The sequence below is a fragment of the Phodopus roborovskii genome, unplaced genomic scaffold (assembly GCF_943737965.1).
Source record: "Phodopus roborovskii unplaced genomic scaffold, PHOROB, whole genome shotgun sequence".
NCBI lineage: Eukaryota > Metazoa > Chordata > Mammalia > Rodentia > Cricetidae > Phodopus > Phodopus roborovskii.
In genome coordinates this window covers 12,792,442-12,816,616 of record NW_026126636.1, presented here as the reverse complement: position 1 = coordinate 12,816,616, position 24,175 = coordinate 12,792,442, and the positions used below count along the sequence as shown (strand labels likewise).

At 44.3% G+C, this 24,175-nt stretch overlaps 1 protein-coding gene across 1 annotated transcript; it reads left to right on the top strand.

The window, feature by feature from the left end:
• Positions 1 to 5,970: 5,970 nt before the first annotated feature.
• On the top strand, positions 5,971 to 17,107 carry Znf8 (zinc finger protein 8). Its single transcript, XM_051207807.1, has 4 exons — positions 5,971 to 6,261; positions 9,918 to 10,044; positions 10,287 to 10,382; positions 15,653 to 17,107. Exons 1-4 carry the CDS (start codon positions 6,196 to 6,198, stop codon positions 17,086 to 17,088), a joined length of 1,725 nt encoding a protein of 574 aa, XP_051063764.1. The 5' UTR covers positions 5,971 to 6,195; the 3' UTR covers positions 17,089 to 17,107.
• Positions 17,108 to 24,175: the final 7,068 nt, after the last annotated feature.

Here is a 24,175-nt window from a genome sequence, read left to right as displayed (position 1 = left end):
TACATATGAAATGAAACACAAAGAGAATCAATATGAGTGTAACCAATACAAAAAGCCCTTCACTTAGCTAGGTAACAAGGAGGACCCTAAGAGGGATGCATGGATTGCTCTGGGAAGGGGAAATAGATGAGAACTACTGTATAAAATAGGGGAAAAGAGAGGATGGGAGATGGGAACATAAGGTATCAGGATGGCTCAATTGGAGGAGGAACTGAGAGGGAGAAAAAATGAAAGAGATATCTTTATAGAGGAGACCATTGTGGGGCTAGGGAGAAACCTGGCACCAGGGAAACTCCCAGAAATCCACAAAGATGACCCCAGCTAAGATTCCTAACAATAGTGGAGAGCATGCTGAACTGGCCTCCTCCTGCAGATTGGTGACATCATAGAAATTTCACCCAGTAACTGATGGAAGGAGATGCAGAGATCCACAGCCAAGCATGGGATAGAGCTCCAGGAGTCCAGTTGAAGAGAGGGGCGAGGGATTATATGAGCAAGGGGGCTCAAGACAATGATGGGGAAACCCACAGAAACAGCTGACCTGAGCTCATGGGGGCTCAGGGACTCTAGACAACAGCTAGGGAGCCTGCATGGGAGCAACCTAGACCTTCTGCATGTGGGTGACAGTTGTGTAGATTGACCTGTCTGTGAGGACCCTAGTAGTGGAACTAGGATCCATCCCTGGTGCATGAGCTGGCTTTTCAGAACATATTCCCTCTGTAGGAATGTCTCACTCAACCTTGATGCAGTGGGGAAGAGCTTGGTCCTGCCTCAACTTGATATGCCATGCTCTGTTAACTCCCATGGGAGGCCTTACCCTTTCTGAGGAGTGGTAGAAAGAAGGTGGGGGAGGGAATGGGAAGAGAGGAAGGAGGAGAAGTTGTGGTTGTTATGTAAAATAAATTTTAAATTTTAATTTGAAAAAAAGTCCTTCATTTGAAGGGCTGGAGAGATGGCTCAATGGTTAAGTCCTTCATTTGAAGCACTCAACTCATTAGGAGTTTGTGAATTCATACAATGAAGAAGTCAGTCTTAAAAATGCATTCACTAAGTAAGCTAGGTGGTGGTAACACATGGGATAATCCCAGAAATTGGGAGGCAGAGGCAGATGGATCTCTGTGAGTTTGAGGCCACTCTAGTCCACAGAGTGAGTTTCAGGACAGCCTAGACTACACAAAGAAACTCTATCTTGAAAAAAAATATACTCACTCTGGTAAAATCTTCCCAGGGAGCTCTTACCTTATTGTACATGAGAGAAATCACACTGGAAAGAAACTATTGGAATGTACTTAGTGTGAAAAAAAAAAAGCCTTCATTAAGTGCTTTCACCTTCAATCCAACTAAAGAACTCATTTTGAAAGAAAATCATATAAATGCTATGGCTGTGGGAAATTCTGCATCAACCTCAGCTTGTTAGACATCATCAAACACATACTAGAGTAAAGCACTATGGCTGAAGTCACTATAGGAAGGGTTTTTTGTTGTTGTTGTTGTCATTGTTTTTAAGACGGGGTTTCTTTGTGTATCCTTAGCTGTCCTAGAACTTGCTCTGTAGACCAGTCTGGCCTCAAGTCAGATATCTGCCTGCCTCTGCCTCCCAAGTACCACAACCACTCAACTGGGAAGACTTCCAATCAGGGTTTCCTCCCATTGTTCATCAGAGAACATACATGGGAAAGAAGACTTATCAGTGTAACATGTATGTTAAAGCCTTCAGTTGGTGGTCACACCACATTGAGCACAAGAGAACACATGCCAGAGAAAAACCTATTATATATGACTCTGGGAAAGACTTCAGCAATGTTCATTGTTGGCATTCTTGTAAGAATGCACACTGCAGAGAAATTAAGAATGTAACCATTATGGAAAGGCCTTTATTCAACAGTGTCAACTTACAAAGCATAAGAGAATTAATACTAAAGAGAAGTCTTATCAATGTAAAAAATTATTAGAGGAAACTTTCAACTATAATACATCCCTTATTCAACATGAGAAAATTAATGAACAATAAACTATTATTAATTAAGAGAAACAAACAAACATCTGGAATGTATGTTGAATCCATATTACCACCAAGCTCATGCTTCATACTACTTTATAGGAATCACTATCAGGAAAACTCAGAACCTTCAGTTTTACAAGCAGTAAAAGTGACTAGAGAAGCTATAAGTATGGTCCCTATAAAAAGCTTTAACTAGGAACTGACAGAGTTAGGACATCCATTATGGAGCTATAGCCTTCAGGTAATGCTTTTAATCAGATGACAAACCAAATCAGAAATTATGGTAGTATGGAAGATATTTTCATACAGAACACTCAAATTAACAAAAACCCTGCATAGGGAGGTTGGTGACCAGTGATTATACATAACTATTTTTAATATAACCCACTAATTTAATCAAAAATTGAGGAGCTGGAGAGATGATTTAGTCAGCAAAGTGCTTTCCTGGTGTTGACCTTCAGAACCCATGTTTTCTTGTTTTAGTTTTGCTAAAACCCAGTCATTTGGGTTTTAGTTCATTCTAGATGTAGTCAAGTTGACAGTCAAAAATAGTCATCACGGCCATTGTGGGCTAAATGACTCAGTTTCATCTGGAGTCTATTCTGACTTAAAAGTCATTAGAGTTCAAGCTCACTTGTTTCAGTCTCTTTGAGAACTATGAGAATGTTCTGATTAATCCCATGGGAAAGAACACATTATCTTACTAAAACACAGGCTGTTGAATGCCAGCTGAAGGCACATCGAGATAGAAAATGAAGCTGCTTGCTTCCCTGTCCTTGATTCAAGGACAGAGCAGGGATCTGGTCAACTAACTATGCTGCTCTTTGTTCTTCTCTTTGCATTTAGTCTGTATATAAGCAGGATCTGAAATGTTCAGTATTGACTGGGAAGTCCTCCTGACCCTATTCTTTGTTTTTCTCAGTCCTCATGCCCCTTCTCAGTTATCCTAGGTGACTCATTAGAGCAGACTCAGACAAGACCCTATCTCAAAATATATATGGGGCACATGGATCTCTTGATAGGCAGAGGTGTTTGCTGCCAAGCCTGACAACTTGAATTTGACTCCCATCATTATCAAGTATATAATTTCTTGTAAATAAGGAGTTATGGATCAATGCAGCAAATTATGACATGCATAGATTTCTATAATGCCATTACCTTGTTGATATGTAATTCCTGTAGGTGATAAGGAGGAAGAGTAAATAATTGATGAGGAAGTACAGGATTAATTCTATGAGCTACAACTTTAACAGAAACATTATTTAATAAACTAATAATTTGCTCTGCTTCGAGTGTTATGGTTTTTTATAGAGTTTAACCAGCAGTCTTCAGAGAGCAGAATCACATCTTTAGTAGAATTGGGCCATCTAACATAACCTCAGGTTTTTTCCAAGTAGCTGAGAGAACATTGTTTGGGAAGTTTTAAGCTAAGAGGATGATGGCAAATTTGTTTTTGTTTGTATGTACTCTAATGAATTAAAAGGTGATTGCTTTGTATTTTATCTGGAGCTGTGTTTAAATTTTGCTCTTTTAGGTTATTTACCATGAAAATCAAGCACTTATTCATGTACTGAGTGGGAGGGGAGAATGTCATCCATATAACACGAATGACCAATACTTCAGGGTATTGCATCAGCCCCAGCTTAAGTGCTCTGTGTAATAATATTCACATATGATCAAACTTTCCACTGTATTGGGTCAATGTACTTATTATCGGTATTAAAAGAATAGAGCAAAAGCAGTCTTTTAAGTTAATCATAATAATGTAATGTTCTTGAGGAATCATAGTAGGAACAGGTGGCCCTGGCTGAAGGGCTTTCATTGTTCCATAGTCATGTTTATGGTCCTGAGATCATGAAACAGTTAAAATTTATTCTTTGAACCATGCACTGGTGGTGCATGCCTTTAATCCCAGCACTCTGGGAGGCAGAGGCAAGCTGATCTCTGAGTTTGAGGCCAACCTGGTATAGAGTGAGTTCCAGGACACCCAGAGAGAGCTACATGGAGAAACCCTGTCTCAAAAAAAATATTCATTACCCTTTTATGAATTACAAAAATAGTCGAGTTCCAAGGAGTAACTAAAGGTTCTATATGTCTCAACATATCTGTGTATGAAAAATGGAAGAGCAAATTTGGCCTGAACTAGTTTTGGATGCATGTACAAAAAGGGAGGACCTCCTATTTACCACTTCATGCCTATGCATAGCTGGGCACACATATGATTAAAATCAGATGCATTATAGAAGGGACATGCACATAGAGGAAAATCAATGTATGATCTAATCTGTCAAAGAAGAGAACCACCCAAACTACATCCCTAGTAACCAGCACCCCTCCTCTTGAGCCCCACAAAAGGAAGCCCTGATATTACCTGGATGCTGAGAATCTTCACTCACAAGACCCACAGTCAATCTTGACTAGCGCATCCTACACAATCTATAATATCACTTTGCTCCAAATAAAATTATCTTACTTCTTTTTGTTTCTGTGAGCTCTTGTTTTCAATTTCTTTGGAAAAGAGGCCAAGAAGGGAAATGCCCTGAGCACTATCTGCCATACTACTGTCATTGTGAGACCCACACATATGGAGACTGGTTTGGGGGGGTGGGGAATGACAGCAGAGAACAAAGGAGAGTCCTGGGCTGAGGGAGGGAGGGAGAGATGGAGAAGTGAGGGATTCAGGAAACGCTGTCTCCTGGGAATTGTCACTCCATAATAGATCACTTGCCTCTCATTCGTGAAGATCTAAGTTCAATAGTCAGTACTGGGGGGAGTGGAGGAGGAGATGCTATTCCATACCTGGTGTTCTCTGTATTTTTAAGGGTGTAGCTTAATTTCTGTCATCATTAGCCTGGTGAGGACTAACAAGTAACACCCCCCCCCTTTTTAAGTTGATTGGTTGGTTGGGGTGTTTGTTTGTTTGTTTGTTTGTTTGTTTTTGTTTTCAGATATGGTCTCTATGCGGTTCTAATTGCCTGACACAATGTAGACAAAGGAACTCACTATGGAGACAAGGGTAGCCTCAAACTCACGGTGTTCAGCCAGCATCTTAGAGGTATGCACCGCCTCTCCTGGCCCTCGGAGTGTAGCCTTCAACAAGCTGTGCAGCCAAGCATGAATTCCTGAATCCCAGTGCCTCCATCTCTTCAACGCTGGCATTACGGATGTACTTTTTGTAAACCCCTCAAGGCACACTAGTGGCCAGGCCCCTCCCCTGAGGACCTCCATCTACCACCCAAAGAACATTGCCCTAACGGCTGGATCCGAACCCTGCCCTATAGAGCAAAAGCCCACGCTCTGGACTTGAAATCCGATCCCCACCCTGGAAAGCTTCACCCTGAAAGATTACACACACACACACACACACACACACACACACACTCCCCCTCCCCAACCCCCGCAAGAAACTATATAAATCCTGCCTTCTGCTTAGTTCTCTGCCGTTTCTCGCCTGAGCAGAGGCAGCCACTCTCCCAATAAATCTGTGGGAAGTTTGTTGCATGGTGTGACTCTAGTGTTCCTTGGCTCCCGATTGCCGGGCTATCTTTCCATCCGAGCTGTAACAACTGCACCTTTAAACGGTTGATGTTCGTTCTTACCTGGAGAAACGAAATCTGGGAAGAGTCGTTTTCCCCTATCCAGTCATTGGGCCTTCAAAGACCATTTATCACATTAGGAAAGCTCTTAAATGTTCATGAAATTGTGCTTCAGGTAAATGTCAGACATCCCCGTGTCTCCTGTGCATGTGATCCCAGCAGTAGCTCAGATCGACCAACTCTAAGAGGAAGGCCTTCTGCCGCGCGTCCCCCTCACTGCTCAGGAGCATATGTTCCCTAAACTCGGCCATCGGGGTGGGAGGAAGACTTTCAGGGTAGCCCGGAGTGAGGGATGCCGGCAGCAGTAATAGGTAACGGGATGGAAGCGGAGCTCTGCGGGTACCCAGACCGGCTCCTCAGCCAACAGCTCCCTTACAACAGAGGCCAGGACTTCCCCATTGGTCAACGTTGGGCTAGCGGTAGCTCCTATTGGTCCAGTCTGCGTCTCAACGCGTGGCCTTCTGGGAGTTGTAGTCTCGACGTCCCTGGCGCTGCCGCCATTGTCCAGCGGGAGGCTGGTAGGGTGGTCCCTACGACGGGGCTGCGCTTTAGATTAGGGGTTGCCTCGGACGTCTGTTGCGGACCTGTTCGCCCGGGATGGATCTGCAGAACCAAGCGACAACAGTGGCGATGGCCTCGCGGCCGCATGCAACACAACTTAAGGTAACGTTAACGACGGAGGGGACTCCGGGCCCGCTTCCCGCACAGACTGGCCTGTAACCCGCGGCGCTTTTTCCACAGGGGAAGCCAACGCGATGGCTCAACCGCCGAGCCCAGCTCCCACCCCCACCCCCGGCTCCAGTTTGCATGCTTCAACCTCCTGTCTCCCTGCTGTGGGGTGGGAGGAGGGGGGTGGCCGTTTCCCAGGGAACAGGAGAGACCCCCGCTCAGGGGTTCACCCCGACTCCGGCCATCACCTTCAAACCCATCCAGAGATGGTTTGATGACAGGTGAGTGAGTGGCTAGAGTTACAAAGCACCCACATTGCGGGTATGGTCCTCAGGACAGGTCCTAAAGCATAGAATCAACAGACTTTTAGAGGAATCTCCGCACCATGAAGCCCCTATTTTGCAAGTAAGGCATAACTTCGTGGGACACGGGCACCAAGTTAGTAAAATAAGAGTAGCTACCAAGGATCACCCCCTGCGGGGCTGTGGGGAAACTGGTAGGTAGAGATGTCAGTGTTGGCCAAGTTTCTGGTCATCAAAGTTCCAGCACTTTGTAGACAAACTGGCTGCTTATTCTGTTCTCCATAGTCCGCCTAGAAAACAGTTCATATGTAAGTTCTGCAACTTCGGAATTATGTACTTGTGAGTGGGGTTATTGGTTTGCTTAGGGAAGGTGCTCATTACTTTACATTTGGTGTGCAAAATGCCCTTATTGGCAGTCTTAGATTGCAGGTTATCAGCTTCGTGTTATTTGAGTTTTCTGTGAAATGTGACCATTGTGTAGAACTGAGAACTGAGGCCTGTCAACAGCCATAAATGATTGAGCCATGGTGAAGGTGGATTCTCCAGCCCCAGGCAGGCCTAAGGTTGCCGTCATTAGGCTGGCAGTTTGTCAGAGAATAAGCCATGCAAAAGATATTAGAAGTGTGTTTAACCTGTTGTGGTGTAACAAATAGCACACACAAAATGTAGTGACCTGAAATAAATACTACTTCATGGTTTCTGATATGTAAGAATCCAAGAGTAACTTAGCTCATGGGTCTTCCCTAGGCTCTTAAAGTTATAGTCAAGATGGCAGCCCAACGATTATTACTTGAGACCTGACAGAGCCTGAAAGACCTACCTTCAAGATGGTTGGTTCATATGGCTGTTAGCAGGAGGCCTCGATGTGGGAGCACTTAGGTCTTACAACGTAATGTGTGGTTCCCTGTAGAGTGGTGATCCAGAAGATGGCAAGGTAGAGACTGTGTTATGATCTCCGCTCAGACTTTACACTGTCATTTCCACAGTCTCCTATCATTTATACAAGTCAACATGGCTGCATGCAAGTCAGGATGTCACTGAGGGGCCATTTTAGAAGCTAGCCTCCACAGGTAGAGGCCTTTGAGGTCCAGTACATTAGTTTCTTGTGGCTGTTACAAGTCACTACAAACTTTGTGGCTAAAGACAATGTGCATTCTAAGCCAAACATGGTGGCATTTGCTTATAAGCCCAGAGGCTGAGGCAGGAAGACGATAAATTCAAGATCAGGCTTGACCCTGTCTCAAAAGAAAAGACACATTCTAGGCAGAAATGAGCACCACTGAGCAGAGCCGCACTTCTACCAACTTTCTAGGGGAGGATATCTGTTGATTTGACTTTTCCAGCTGTAAGAGCTACAGCCTTGTGGTCTTTTGTCTAGCATCAGAGCAGCAATGTAGCATCTTGTTTAATGATCACATTGTCTTCTGGTTTCTCCAGTCGCATGCCAATCTCCTAAATGTGTGATTGCATTTAGGATTCATGCGTATAACACAGGACATCTGCCTATGTTGGTGTCTATCACATCTGCAAAGTACATATCACTGTCACAATATCCATACGTTTCAGGAGCAAAGACCTGGATATCCTTGGGGGACTAGTCATCCTTTATTGAAAGATGACAAGAAGGGTTGGACAGATGGGCTCAGCGGTTAAGAGCACTGGTTGCTCTTCCAGAGAACCTAGGTTCAATTCCCAGCACCCACATGGCAGCTCACAACTGACTTTAACTCTACTTCCAGGACATCTGACACCTTCACACAGACGTACATGCAGGCAAGCAGCAATACACATAAAACTTAAAATTAAAAACAAAAAAAAAAAAAAAATGACAAGTGTTTGGGGTCTGGAGATATAGCTCAGTGGAAAGAGTGCTTGCCTAGTGTGAAGTCCTGACACCACTTTACAAAACAAAACAGTGGGTGTCGTAGTGCACACACCCAGCACTTGGGAGGCAAAAGCAGGAGGATCAGGGTCATCTTTGGCTATGTCTGAGGCAAATCTGGGGTGCTTAAAATCCTGTGTGTGTGGGGGGGGGGTGAGATTAGATTGTATTTTAAGTGTTAAGGGGCCTAGGGAGGTCACTGGTCAAAGTGCTTGCTGCACAAGTGTGAGGAGTATAGTTCATATCCCCAGAAACCATATAAATGCTGAGTGGGCTCACCAATAACTGCAGTCGCAGAAGGCTGGCAGGGCATCCCCAAAGCAAGCTGGCTATGGAGACTTATCAAGAGCGGTAAGCTCTGATTCAATTGAGAGACCTGCTCGGTGAATAAGGCGGTAGAACCATGATTCCCAGCATCAGCACTGGGCCTCCATGCGTGCACATATTTGGACATACTCTCCCTCATGTGTACCTACACACACATGCTTCACAAACATGACAGTGGAAAGGAGAGGGAAGGTGTTGAGAAGAACTGGTACAGGGCTAGAAAGAACCACTTGGACATGGGATAGAATGTTGAGAGCTAAGCTAAAATAGTGGGTTAAAAAAAGTGGGGTGGAGGCCAGAGAGTGGTGGCACACACCTTTAGTCCCAGCACTCGGGAGGCAGAGGCAGGTGGATTTCTGGGAGTTCGAGGCCAGCCTGGACTACAGAGAGAAACCTTGTCTCCAAATAAATAAATAAATAAATAAATAAATAAATAAATAAAGTGGGGTGGAGATGAGACTTGATGATCAGATAATACTAACACGGCCTGGCCATCAGTAAAAGTATGTGTGGAGGACAAAGATCTGATCACCCGAGGCTGTCCTCTGACCTCTACACACTTACATTCACAACTACTACTCACTTACATATTGCGGTTAAATAAGGATCAGGATAAACAAATAGGCCAAATAGATGTTTATTCAGGGAGAAATAACTTACAACCTAGACAGATGCACACCAGCAAGTTCCACCGGATGCTCTCCTGTCCGAGTCCTGCCAGCAAGAGAGCATTCCCTGGCTCTTCCTCCGACCTCCTTCCATGGGTCACTTCCGCCCATGGCTCCACCCCCAATGGGCGTGGTCAGTGCCACAGAAGGAGGCAAAGTAAATATCTCACTACACTTACAAACATAGTCACAAAACCAAAAACCCAATAACCATTTCTTTAGTTCATAAACCTGCATGTCAGTGGTCTAACCAGCTCTGGTCAGCTGTAGCTGTCTTTGTTGCCGAGAGCTCTCATGTGTTGTCATGGTAACCCATACCTGCCTATAGTGACCCGTAGGCTCCCAGTGAGACCTGAGGTACATCGCACAGAGGGTACATTTTCTGAGTCCCTGCCTGCCTGTTTTCTCCCATCCTTCCTCTCCCACAGAGGTAGATGGTCTGACTAACTGTGAATACGTATGATGTTTCAGGAGCCAGTGACTTTCCGAGATGTGGCTGTGAACTTTACCCAAGAGGAGTGGGGACAGTTGGACCCTACCCAGAGGACTCTGTATCGGGATGTGATGCTGGAGACCTTTGGACACCTTCTCTCTGTGGGTAAGGCCCCACTTCTCAGACTGAGTTACAGTTGTAGGCCTCTGGTATGGGACTCTAACTTAACCTTGAGTCCTCATTTCCTGAAGGATACACATATTGGGAGATTGCCCTGTCTGTCACCAAGCAAAGCCCTTGTGATTGGAAGGTGCCCACGTGTCCTGATGGTCAAGAGCCTGAGCTGCAGCCTGAGCTTGTTTGTCCCAGAGCAGCCTCTGACCTCCTAGGTCTTTTCCTATTTCCAGGTCCTGATCTTCCCAAACCTGCAGTTATCTCCCAGCTGGAGCAAGGTGCTGAGCTCTGGGTGACAGAGAAGGGAGGCACCCAGGCCTGCCATCCAGGTAAGAACCCCACCAAGTGGGTGCCCCTACTGGAGAGATCCCAGGAGGCCACTGGAGACGCACTTATGGAAAGAATGATATTCCAGGACCCTCAGAACCATCCCTTTCTTAGGAGGCTCAGAGGACTTAGCATCACCATATTCACAGCTCTGACTGATTGCAGCCAAAGACACAGAGCAAAACCTGTGAAGGAAAGGAAAAGGCTTCAGGGGGGCAAAGTCTAGAGCGGTGATTCTCAACCTTCCTAATGCTGTGACCCTTTAACACCTCTTGTTGTGGTGACCCCCAGCCCTAAAATTATTTCCACTGCTACGTCATAACTGCAATTTGCCACTTTTATAGATTGCAATGTAAATATCTGATATTCCCAGTGGTCTTAGGGGACCCCTGTGAAAGGGGCATTCGGCCCCCAACAACTAGAAGGAACCAGGCATGAGCTTCCGGCTCTTCAGTCTGTGGAGTCAGGCAGAATGTGCTCAGTTCTCCCAGCAGTAGATGATAGCGCATGAGGACTGTTGTCTCCAGAGAGGGTGATGGGGTTTCCCCTGGGGCCACCCTCTGCCTCATACATACCGATTCTGGCGCTTGAAATAAGCCGTGACAGCAGAGCAGTGAACTTTTCTTTAATTAGGATGGTGGGAACCTGATACTCCCACTGGCCAGCCTGTGAGCAAATGTCGTGTGTCTCTGGAAGGCGCTCTGAAGGGTCCCGCGTGGCCTCTCCTGTGCTCACAAAAGCCGTTCTTCCTCTCCAGCAGGGAGGGGCCTGCCTTGCTTGCGTTTCTACTCCACCGTCCTTTCCAGGCCACTTCCTTCTCTTCCTGTCTCATCAGCCTTCCCAGCATCCTCTTCCTGGTTTCATCTCGGTGTTGCTTTCAGTTCATGCGTGTTAGATTCTATAAGCCTGTTCCTCTTACCCTTCTGCTAGTCTGTTACCAGCCTGGTCTACATAATGAGAATCAGGCAAGCTAGGGATGTATGTATGATGTATGTATGAATATCTCCTGGCCTTCAAAACAAAACAAAACAAAAACTCTTAAAGTTATGATTAAAGTTATGAGAAGTTCAGAAGAAAAAGAAAATATTATTTTTAAAAAGCGGGACCCCTGACTTTGCTGGTGCTGGTGCTGGTGCCGGCTGGGCATCTTAGAGATATGCTAGGGCTGATGGTTCTGTGTTGCTTAGGGTCACCGTGTGACTGCAGCAGCTCCAGCCATCACATCTATGCTCCAAGTGAGAAGGAAGGGAAATCTTTCTCTTTGTCTCAAAAGTCTTTGGTCGGGACTGGATAACTTGCCTTATCCTGGTCCTGTTTACTGGGGAGAATGGGAAAGAAAGTTCCATAATTAGATGGGGCTGATGCACTGGTGTGCTGACAGCTGGAATGAGTATGATATGGCAGCAGTCTGCAGAAACCCGCTCACACGCTTCTGGTGTCATCGCAGGCTGCAGAGAAACACAGTTACTTCTGATGCCGCGTGACCCTCACTCTTGGTTGCGGAGGAGGTTCCATTTCTATTCTCTCCTGGTGTCTAGAGGCTGCCCAGACACCATGGCCCATGAGGCCTTCCTCAGAGCACATCACCCATTCCGTCCTCGAATGTTCGTGTCTGGCTCACTTGCCTTTCCTATATGGAGCCTCCTGATGATATTTAGAATCCCAAAATAAGCCAGGCAGTGGTGGCACATTCCTTTAGCCCAAGCACTTAGGAGACAGGGGCAAGCAGATCTCTGTGAATTCCATTCCAGCCTGGTCCACAGATGGAGTTCCAGGTGAGGCTCTAAAGCTCCACAGAAAAACCCTATTTTGAAAAGCAAAAACAAAAATTCCCAAGATAATTTCACACTTTTAAAATTCTTAATTTGGGCCTGAAGAGATGGCTCACCAGTTAAGAGCACTTTCTCTTGAAAAAAAAAAAAAAAAAAAAAAAAAAAAAAACTGAATCTACATCCATGTATCCATGTCAAGTAGCTCACCAGCTACCTGTAACTCATACATTCACATACAGAAACATAAATCTCTTAATTTTTAAAGTCTTAATTATATCTTCAATATCCTCTTTGCCATGTAACATCACACATTTACAGAGCCCGAGGACTGGGATGTGGTTATCCTTGAGGGGCCATCGCTCAGCTTAACACACACTTCACTCAACAAGACAGTACTTTTTCTTTGTTTTAAAGGAAAAGAATGGCCCCTTCCCAGTGCAGCCATGTGATTTAGTGGGCTATGTGAGCAGTGGAGGTGAGCCTCTGCCTGCTGCATCTGCTTGCTTTCTTACTGTTTCCCTTCCATAGTTATTTGACCTCGCCTGATGAACTGTGTATAGTCTCGACCCTTCTTCTCACCACCGTTTCTCACGGGAGACACTATGGCATCCGAAACAGCAGGATTCGTTGTTTGAGGTGTGGGGTGGCTGGAGCTGTGGGGACCCCAGGTAAATTCAGCATTGATACTTCCAGCCCAGCAGCTCAGCCCTCAGTGGTGGCCTGAAATCTTCTACTCCTAGTCTTCTTCAACCCCTTCCCATTGGCAGCAAAGGGACGGAGGTTTGCCCTGAGCCTGTATCTAATAGTATCAGTTCAGGAGCCTTTGATGCCAAGAGTGTAGCAGAAAATAAGACAGCCTCAGTCATCTTGGGATCTGAGAAATGAGTAACACTGTCAGGAGGTGATGGATGAAACAAGCAAAACTATGCCTGAGAGGGATAGGGTAGACAGTGCCCCCAGGACACACAGGGATGTCTCTTTTAGAAGGTAACACTGAAGCAGGCAGACTCTGGTGATGCATGCTCCAGTCAGAGAAAGAAGCGTGAGCAAATGAGCATGGGATGTTGGCAGGAATAGTAACAAAGTGAGAAAAGAGGTGAAGTCAATGAGAATGGAGGCCAGGAGAGGAAAGCACAGTTTATCGTCAGAAGCGATTGGCACTGGGTGTGGGTGTGGGAGGCAGGGGCAGGTGGATCTCTATGCGTTCAAGGCCAGCCTGGTCAACAGAGTGAGTTCCAGAATAGCCAAGGCTACACGGAGAAACCCTGTCTTGGAAAAAACAAACAAACAAACAAACAAATAAATAAATAAATGAGAAGAAATGATTGTCATGGTGAGCAGAGAGGTAACCAGGGTGGAAAAGGGGACAGATCTGTCTGGGATTTGGGTAACAAAAGAGTCATATACCATAAACCTTTCCCATTTAATATTAGAGATGAAAGTTTAGTTGTATGCATGAAGCCCTGGATGTGATACCCAGTTTAGCAAAACAAACAGGAAAAAAAACCACCTACTGTGGAATCCAGTGGTGTCAGAATGTAGTCACAGATTGTGCATCACCAGTATCCACTTCCAGAACATTTCATCACTGTCTAGGTGATTTAAACAGAAGGGCTTTATTTCTTACAGTTCTGGAGGCTGCACGTTGATTTGGTGTCTGATGGAGGCCTCTTCTATAGATAGCTGCATTTTCCTCTGAAGAGGGAAGCAGGGGTAGAGGACACTAATCTACCATGAGGACTCTGCCTTCAAGACCTGCTACTCCCCAAAGCCCCATTTCTAAACCATTGGAGCAGGGATTAGAACTTTAACATGCAAATGTTAGAACACAAGCATTCAGGCCCTAGCTGTCACCACCCATCTTCCCTAGATCTTGACAACCATTCATCTGAATTGCCTGTGGATTTGCTTGTTTGGGACCTTTCTTAATCAGTAGACTCAGTTTGTGACATTTGTGTCACAGCATAATGTTTTCAATTTCAAAGTCCCTACATGTTGTGTGTATTCACGCTTCATTCCTTTTTATGACTGAATATTCCATTTAATAGATAACTATTTTTTGGCTTGATGTAATTCTGGGAATTGAACCTAGGACCTCATACATGCTAGACAAGTACTCTACCACTGAGCTATATTGTTTCATTTTTTCATTCATCAGTTGATGGGCATTTGGGTTGTTTCCACTTTGGAGCTATGAAGAGTAGTGGACAAATGTAGATGGTATGCTCTTGGTGTTTGTTCTTCTGCTTCTTAATTTTCTTTGTATGTCTAGTGTTCATGGTGCTGTTTTGTAGAAGAACATTTCCATAAACCACATAACATACTGAGCACATTGCCTTCAAATATATAATTTTGTGTGGAATCACTACATTTCTTAAAGTCCCTCTGTGTGCTGTGCAGTGACAGCAAAGAGCACAGGGCCCAGCCATCCTCAGCTTCTCCAGCTCTTCTCCTGCGGCCAAGCTCTCGGTTTTCCCTTGAGTCCCTCCAATATCACTGAGAGAGATATTGTTGAATTTTTAGCACCTGTCAGTTCTAGGCACCGACTGGACACTAGTGTGATAAGATGGATAGTGAATGAATGAACACATTCACGTGTGACTTTAGCAGATAAGAGGTCTCAAGAATGCTAAGGGTAGTGCTGGAAAGATGGCTCAACAGTTGAGAGTCCTTACTACTCCTGCAGAGTTCCTGAGCTCTGTTCCTAATACCCAAGAGTTGACTCACAACAACCTATAACTCCAGTTCAGAAATCCAGTGCCCTCTCTGACTTCAGTGGGCTCCTGCATACTCATATTGCACACACATACACTCAGGCACATGCATAAACAAATAAATAAATAAGTGTATATGCTTACATATTTTATATATGGTTATTTATTTATATTTATAAATATATAAAATTTTTAAATTTTTTTAATGTTAAGGGTGAGCAACAAAGTGAAGCATGGGCCTCAATGAAGTCTAATTCCTAACCTAAAATCAGTTGTCTATCACGTAGGCCCAATGTAATCAAAAGAGTAATTGTAAGAAGCAAGAAGGTCACAGCAAGAACAGGATGTGTGATGATAGAAGCATAGGTCATTGAGAGAGAGATTTGAAGATGCTATACTACTGACTCCCCTAGATTCTTCTGAGGAGCTTCTAGGAAAAACCAGCCTTGCTGACATCTGAATTTTAGGACTTTGTATTGGAAGATGGAAAGCAGTGTTACTTTTGGACACTAGGTTTGTGATAGGTTGAAACAGAATCCTGCAAGAAACTGGTACATTTTTATTAAATTCATTCCCAGTGCCTGGCCCAGGAGGGGAATATTGTTGAAGGCAAGGATGGTGTCAAGGGGAATCAGGACTTACCAGGGCAGATTAAGATCCTAAATTAGTGGCAAAACTCCAGGGTATAGGGAACCTGCCCCTCTCCTTGTTTTCCCTTAACTACTCAGAGCTTTTGTTTTTTTTTTTGTTTGTTTGTTTGTTTGTTTGTTCTTGTTTTTCTCTCAGATTGGATTCTTGGACCTAAAGACCACACATCATTCAAGGAGCAGGGCCACCCTGAGAAGGAACCATCCCCCATTACAGAAAGGGATGGATTCAAAAGGGCTATTTCTTGTTATTCCATGACAGGGATAGATTGGAAAAGTGATTACCAGAGGCAGCCACTCAAGAAGAACCAGAGTAACTTAGGGCAATTGGAAGGTCCCAAAGAAATACCAACTCAGAGTGAGAGCTATGGAAGTCTTCGACTTAAGGAGACCTGTGTTCTTAGCGTAAGCACAGATCTATTACCAAATATTTCTAGAACGGAACATGGCTTTACTGATGGCTCACAAGTTCAAAACTCAGAACATAACCCAAGCTTGGTTAGTCAACCTACAGACTCTCCAGCAACACAGCCCTTTGATGACAGTAGCTGTCAAAAAAACTTTGATCAGACTATGCCCATTACAGAACTCACAAAAATTCAGGTACAAGATAAACCCTATAAATGCACTGATTGTGGGAAGTCATTTAACCATAATGCACACCTGACAGTGCACAAGAGAATTCATACAGGAGAGAGACCGTATATGTGCAAAGAATGTGGGAAAGCCTTCAGCCAAAATTCCTCCCTTGTTCAACATGAGCGAATCCACACTGGAGACAAGCCCTATAAATGTGATGAATGTGGCAAATCTTTTTGCCACAGTACACACCTCACAGTCCATAGGAGAATTCATACTGGAGAGAAACCTTATGAGTGTCAGGACTGCGGGAGAGCCTTCAATCAGAATTCATCCCTAGGACGACACAAGAGGACACACACTGGGGAGAAGCCATACACCTGTAGCGTATGTGGGAAATCCTTCTCTAGGACCACTTGCCTCTTCTTGCATCTGCGGACTCACACTGAGGAGAGGCCGTATGAGTGTAATCATTGTGGGAAGGGCTTCAGGCACAGTTCCTCCCTGGCCCAGCATCAGCGGAAGCATGCTGGTGAGAAACCCTATGAGTGCCAACAGAGGCTGATCTTTGAGCAGACATCAGCTTTAACAAAGCATGAGTGGACAGAAACCCTCAACTGTAACCCACCTTTAAGTCAAGAAGAAAGGACTCAACGGAGTGATAGACCCTTTAAATGTAATCAGTGTGGAAAATGTTTCATTCAAAGTTCTCACCTCATCCGACATCAGATAACTCACAACAGAGAGGAAGAACCACATAGACGAAGCCGAAGACGTGAACAGCCCTGTGGACGAGGCTCAAAGCTCATTCAGAATCCACACTTAAATTCAAGAGAAATCCCCATGGCCCAGGCAAGGGCAGGACAAGCAAGCAGGGCACTGGCCTTGTTTGACCTTCATGAAATCATACAGGAGAAAAACCCTGTGCATGTTATTGGGGTAGAAGAACCTTCAATGGGCAACTCTTTGTTATTTGACATCAGAGAATCTACATAGGAAGGAAATGAGATAACTCTGGAGTTACTAGGTACATCCATAAGTCCACACAGCATATTGGAGGCAAGAAAAGATGGCATAATGACCTCTTACTTCTTAAGGAAGTGGTGCCTCCCAAGCCCTTAAGGTTTGTGGTTTTCAAATGTATCAAGCTCGGTTCCTGTTTAACAACAAACTTTTTCTTTGTTTCTCTGAGATAGTCTCATGTGGCCCAGACTGGCCTCAAACTCACCTTGTATTCAAGAATGACCTTGACTTCCTGGTCCTTCTGCCTTTACCTCCCTAATTCTAGGATCATGGCCATATGCCACTATATCCACCAACAGTAGACAGCTTAAGATGTTTTCTCCGTTATGCTAAAATGAGTTTACTAGTAATAAAACCTCTGCAGCGGCATAGTGTGAAGAAAAAAAAAAGATGGCTAAGTGATATATAAGTGATATATACTGCGTCGATGTGGTATCTTGCCATGCCCTTATGTGGGCCCAATTTCACCAGATCAATAGCCTGTAACTTTCAGACTGCGGCAAGGCACACTGTAGTCTACAAAAATACTATAAAGGACATTACTGTGCCCAAGATGATTCTGCAGAGTAGCACTGAATGCTTATGAAAGTTTTTGAACAAACCAAAATACTATTGCATGTGTGGGAAACTGCCTATATTCAAAATATACGTACAAAGCAATGTATGTTTCTATGTGAATTCAACTCAGAATCCTAGTTCACATATCACACAGGTTAAGTTCTGTACTGCACAATCATTATAGCATGTATGGCTCCTATCTTCATTTCAATAATTTAACAGAGAAGCATCAAAATTCTACAACATTCTCTAAAGGCGTCACAGCTCCTATGAAAACCACTTGAAATATCTAGGGTTGCTGTTAGTCAGAGGTACCCATCTGCAATAATTTGTCCTCAGAGGACATTTGGTAATATCTGGAGTCATTTCTGTCACTGCAACTTGAAGGAAGCATCCTGGTGGAGGCCAAGGATACTGTTCAACATACTTAAGTGCTCAGAGCAGCTCCTCAAAGAATCTTCTAGTCCCAGATATTAATAGTACTGAGATGGAGAAGCCCTAATATAAACTCAAGCCAGAGGGTTGGGGTGTAGCTCCATAGTAGAACACTTGCCTAGCATGTAGAAGGCCCTGAGTTAACAGTGTCCAGTAACAGAGACACAATAAATAGCGAACCTTTTCTAAACTGTAAACTGAACAAAGCTATATTAACAATCATGTGAGTTTGTTCTTAACAAATAGAGCCATGAGGGGCTGGAGAGATGGCTCAGAGATTCTAAGTTCAATTCCCAGCAACCACATGGTGGCTCCCCACTACCTATAATGAGATCTGATGCCCTCTTCTGGCATGAAGGCCAACATGAAGACAACACTGTATGCATAATAAAGTCTTAAAAAATAAAAGCCATGAATTTATATATACAAAGTAGTGTCTAGTAAGTCTCTCACCGCTCTGTGATTTTATATTTGGGGTGAAGAATCTTTTATCGCTTACAATGGGTGTTCTAAAGGATGAACGGTACATTTCCACTGCACCTCCCCCTCACCCCTGTCCCTCCCTGTATTGTTTCCATATCCACCCCAGAAAACTTTTCGTTCATATTCTGAATATGTCTTTAAAGGCTAAGACTAAATATATATGACCATATCGATGCACAGGGGCAGATCCACCTGCATAATCACACTAAGCCATTCTTTTGGAGGTTTGCCATGTTGATGTTTTGGTAGTGCTTCTGGGCCAGAATTTGAATGAAAGCAGTGTTCTGAGGTTATTGTATTTTACTCTTCTTAACTGGGGCAAAAAAAAAAATATTAGGAAAATTTATTCTTTTACATCTCAAGGAAAAATACATCTAACAGATACCATCAAATATTCAGTACTAAGATGTTCCTTCTTGCTTCATAATGTTTGCATATGTTTTATTCTAACCATAATCTATACACTGTGTTTGGTTTCTTTCTTAAGTCTTCTAGTTGTGCTGTTTCTTAGTCTTTTGTTGGTTACTTGAATAACTTAAATTTTGTTCCCATCCAATCCCTCCTTGCTTTGATACTATGAACTGGGTTCTTGTTTGGTGTCAAGCCACTGAGCTGTGCTGGTGGGGAGGGAGGGCATATGGTCATGTGACACCCTTTGTTCTCAGATCCCCTCTCCCCACCCCCAACTTTGCATGAAGTCTCTGCAAGAGAACTTTTGGAAAGCCTCTTCTTGGCTGTTAATGGCAGCTAGACTTTTTTTTTAATATTTTGTTTATTGATCTTTTAAATTTTATTTATTTATTATTTATGCAGTGTTCTGGCATGTAGATAGTTGTGAAACACCATGTGGTTGCTGGGAATTGAACTCAGGACCTCTGGAAGAGCAGCCAGTGCTCTTAACCTCTGAGCCATCTCTCCAGCCCGAAGCCAGACTTTTTATACAGAGCATGCTATTCTAAGAGCCATTTTAACATTCACAGGAAATTTCATCCTTACCTACTTTCCTCCACATGTCCTCTTAAGAAAAAAGAAGAGGGGAGTGCTCCTCAACCTTTGTCCATGCAGTTCCAGACAAAAAGAACATCTAGTGTTATCTCTGGTTTCTCCTAGAACAAGGGAACCCACTTAAAAGGAAACAAACTATGATATGGGCATAACCCATAGCTGTAGTCAAATGCCTGTGCCCCAGGGACACCAACTCAGTCACATGCTCTGGATGTGCAGAACGGTTGCTGTTAGTACACTGCTTTGAGCCATCATCCTGGTTCTTGCCACTGTGTGGGAACTGTCCAGCATCAGAACCCATGGAAATCACAGCTTCTCACATTTGTGTTTGTTCTTACCTAAGAACCCTAAAACTGATGGGGCCTTCATTGGAGTACACCTGGCTTCCATGATACTTTGGATCTGCCTTTTTTTCTTAATCTCCAGAGGGCCCACAAGACCCTGTCAATGTCCTGAATTTGCTTCTCTGAGCTCACATTTCCCTCTGGAGTTGGCCTCCCATTTTCCTTGCCAAGTCTGACTTTTCACAGCCCCCTACTTAAGACCTTGGCTTGTGTGTCTTGGCTGGCAGCTTTTCATTCACATAGCTAAGAAAAGAGCATCGGCTGGCTGACTTTGTGATAGTTCTATGAAGTAGTAGCATATGATAAATGAGGAAAAGCAGGCACAGGACATACTACTAATAACTAGAACAAAGACAAGTAGGTATGTGCCATTTAGAAAGTAATGAAGTCATATGAGCCCCCACTTTACAGCAGTTGAGGCGAGATTTAAGCGACTTACTTAGGGTGATCTGTGATTCTTCCTGCCTTTTCCTTTAGTCCTAAGTAGACTGCTAAAGCCCCAGCCATTTGCATCTGTTATCAACACAGCACTGCGGGTCGTGCACAGTTCTCTCATTTAAAGGTTTAGGATGAGAAAACCCTTCTCGTTCTCTTATAACATGCTTTTTCCTGTATTTTGAGCATTTTCCTTAGTGAACTTCTTGTAGCTTTATCACTGAAGAATTGGAACATTGTGCCCTCCAACCAGTTGTTTTACCAACAACCTTTTGTCAAAGGGGCCTGGGTGCTTCCTATATATTTCCTGTGAGATTAGGAATGGGTATCACATCTGTGGAGGGCAGTTTATCAGTTACTAAATTATATGAATGTGTTTTCAGTGATTTTCGTATACATGCAGATCGTTTTTACAAGGTTTCTTAAAAGATAGGAATTTCAAAACAAATCCACCATGGTTTGTGGCAGAACACAGATCATAGCATTAGTAGAGACTTCCCTTACTTACTAATGAGGGAGAAATCTACATGACACCTAGATGGAAACAAGCAAGATGTAAAACTTTACAGTATTCTTCATGTGTAGGGAGGAAGCATTTGCTTATTTATACTCATGCATGGAATCTCTGAGAGGAAGAAAAGGAAATAGATGTACTTTCTGCCCTTGGGAAGGAATTGCGGGAAGCTGGGGTGAGAAATAATTTTCACTCTTTTTATATTTTTTGGAATTTTGAAATATGTAAAAAAATATTTAAAAATAAATTTAAAAATGTCTGTTCTTTTCGACTAAAGTATTTAAAATTTGTTTCATTGTCTGACTCATCCTGCCATCCACTTGAGTAGGAACCCAGTGTGTCTTTGTCATAGCTCTTCTGTGCATACCTGAATGTGTGTTCATTTAACAAAATGAGTTGCATGCAAAACAGTTTCAACTCCTCAATACTAAAAGTAAAAAGGCTAGCATGCATACTTGAACTTCCTAGTTCCCTTGTCCTTTCCATTTATTAGTCAACCCAACATGAGTTTATGAGAACCCCAAGTACTTCAGACAGACCTTGAATGGCAGTAATCCTCCTGCCTCTACCTCCAAAGCTCTAACATTACAGGTGTGCATCATCACTCAGCTTGTGGGCAGCCTCTTTACACATGCATATATGTTGAGGTGTGGCTCGTGCCTTTAATCCCAGCACTCCAGAGGCAGAGTTCAAGCTTGCTCTACATATTGAATTCCAGGTTGCCAGGGATACATAGACCTTGTCTCAAAAAAAAAAAAAAAAAAAAAAAAAAAAAATGTGCTAGTGGGCATTCTTAGCTATGCCAGAATCATAGACCCCCTGATTTGGAACAAGTCTATATTCCTTATCATACATTCTAGTCTCACCACTTTCATACATACTAACCTCTGTCTGCTAGCCATTCTTCAAGCTATAAATTCATTTTCAACCCCAGAGTTCTCCTGCTTCCCATCCAGAACATAGGTGGTGCACGAAGGGCTCTAGTAGACCCAAGCATGGCAAATACAGGCCAGAACATGACAAACATGGCACCATCAAGTTTTGTCCTTTACCCTTCTCTTCTTCTGCTAAACTATTAGATTACATTCCTAAAGCTAGCTACCAAGATCTAGTCCCTTATTTGTCCACTCGACTCATTCCTGAGCTTCAGCAATCAAAATCTATCATTTTGACTAACCTAATTAAAATATCCAATCAGAACTACCAACACATCCTAGTTCATTCTAACACGGATCCCGCTTTTCTTTCTTAAAATTAATATACACAAAGCTATTTGCTACTGTTGTGGCCCGATTCAGATTCAGCCACCTTGTCTCTGCCTTGCTTAATAATGGATCTCTTTGCATTTGGTTTGTGTTTGGAACATGGTGTCTAGGTGTGGTCTGTGCCCAAACAAGGGTCCAGAGGGGAACACCCTGCAATACACAGGTCCCTTCAATACACTCACCTACATTATACACATTGCATACATTATTGGAAAATACTTGTTCTCCTTCATCTTAGACTGAGTTTCATGGGGTAGTGTCCAACCCACAATATTTTTAAATCCATTATCAAGCAGGCTTCCATGTTATTACTCCCTTTTCCAGATAGGATCCTAAGTTGAGTAGTGAGAATCTCAGCAGAGGTCAAGGTTGGTTTGATCCTTTATCTGACTGGCTATCTGAAAGAGGACTGGGCACAGGGCAAGTCCGTACCCTAAGGGTCTGCTCAATACCTTTGCCTCCATTGGAAGTATCAAAAGGATTCTTTACCTCCCGGAGTTTCCGTGGGGAACTGAATTTTGGACTGCTATACTTACCGATTTTTCTCCTTAGAGATCTCAGTGCCTGCACAGTCCCCATACCGGCAACCTGCGACTGCTGTTTATGGAATTTGGTAGCATGGAGCCGAGGCCGTTACACAGATTAGCTACACAGCGCACTGTTTACTTTGTATGGAGCGCAAAGATAGGCAAACTCATGAACAGGTTCACAAATCATTGCAGTAATCGCCTCCGAGAATGGCCCCTTGCCTAGAGCTGGGAGCTGTCCGTGGTGCTGACATTTTTTTAGCCCTGAGCTGTCTGTCTCACATGGTTAGTATTAGTTGGCTAAGATTCGTTAAATTTAAATAAAATGACAAAGGCTGGAGAGGGTAATAGCTTAGGGCTTGAGGTTGTGCTTAATGTAACTCTATGGATCCCCCAGCACCAAAAAAATAAGCAAACTATGGTCGACAAAACTGAGTTTGATCCCCAGAATCCGCATGGTTAAAAGGGGAGAACTGACTTCCAGAAGCTGTCTCCAAACCGGTTCACTTGCATCATGACACACGCACGCACGCACGCACGTACCGAATAGAGTGATTTGTTGTTGTTATTGTTGTTGTGTATTCGGACGCTTCGCCTGCTTGTGATCTGTGCAGCACTTGTGTGACTGCGGAAGCCTAAAGAGGGCACCGAAACTCCTGGCACTGCAGTTGGATGGCTGTGCGCCACCTGAGGATGGCCCTCATTCGTGCATGCTCCCACTTCCCGCGCATCCCGCAGCCTCTTCCTTCAGCCACCTTTGTCCCAACAAACACCGTCCCGGGGTCGGTTCCCCCGGACCCGCAACACGCAGTCGCAGGCTTAGGGTTACCAGCCGGTCCAGGGACTTGGCGCTGTGCTCTCCGGGACTTGTAGTCCAGGTGACACGCGCCGTGGCCGTGCGCCTGCGCTGGGCATGATGGGAGTTGTAGTCCCTAGGCGCGAAGGCGCCTGTGCGTTCGTCATCTGGGCGCCTCCGGAATTGTCTACTGGGAGTTATGGGGACCCGGTGGGAGCTGGAGACCTGGCTGTGAGGGCTGAGAGCTGCGAACGCCCACGCCGAAGCCGACGGCCTGTGAGTAAGGACAGACAGAGTGTGGGGCGGCTGACGAGTGCAAGACTGACTGACGGACAAAAAGTGGGACTGACCGACCGGTTGTGTGTGCCCGACAGGTTGTGCTGTCCCTAATGCTCCTTGGCCTGGTAGGTCACGTCGAGTGGCAAACTGATGAAGCGACTGAAAGAAATAGTTGTTCTTTGATGGGCTCTGTAGGTGGGCTGTGAGTGACATCCTCTGTGTCTGAGATGGTCGGTCCTCCTGCCTCCCAAGTAGAGCTGTTTTTATTCTAACATAAATATGTGTTAATTGATCCAGGCGTGGTGGCGCATGTTCTTTTCGAAGCCATCCTGATCTATGTAGAATGTTCCAGGCCAGCCAGGACTGCATAGTCAGACCCTGTATCCTGGTTGGTTTGGTTTGGTTTTTCCAGCTTGACG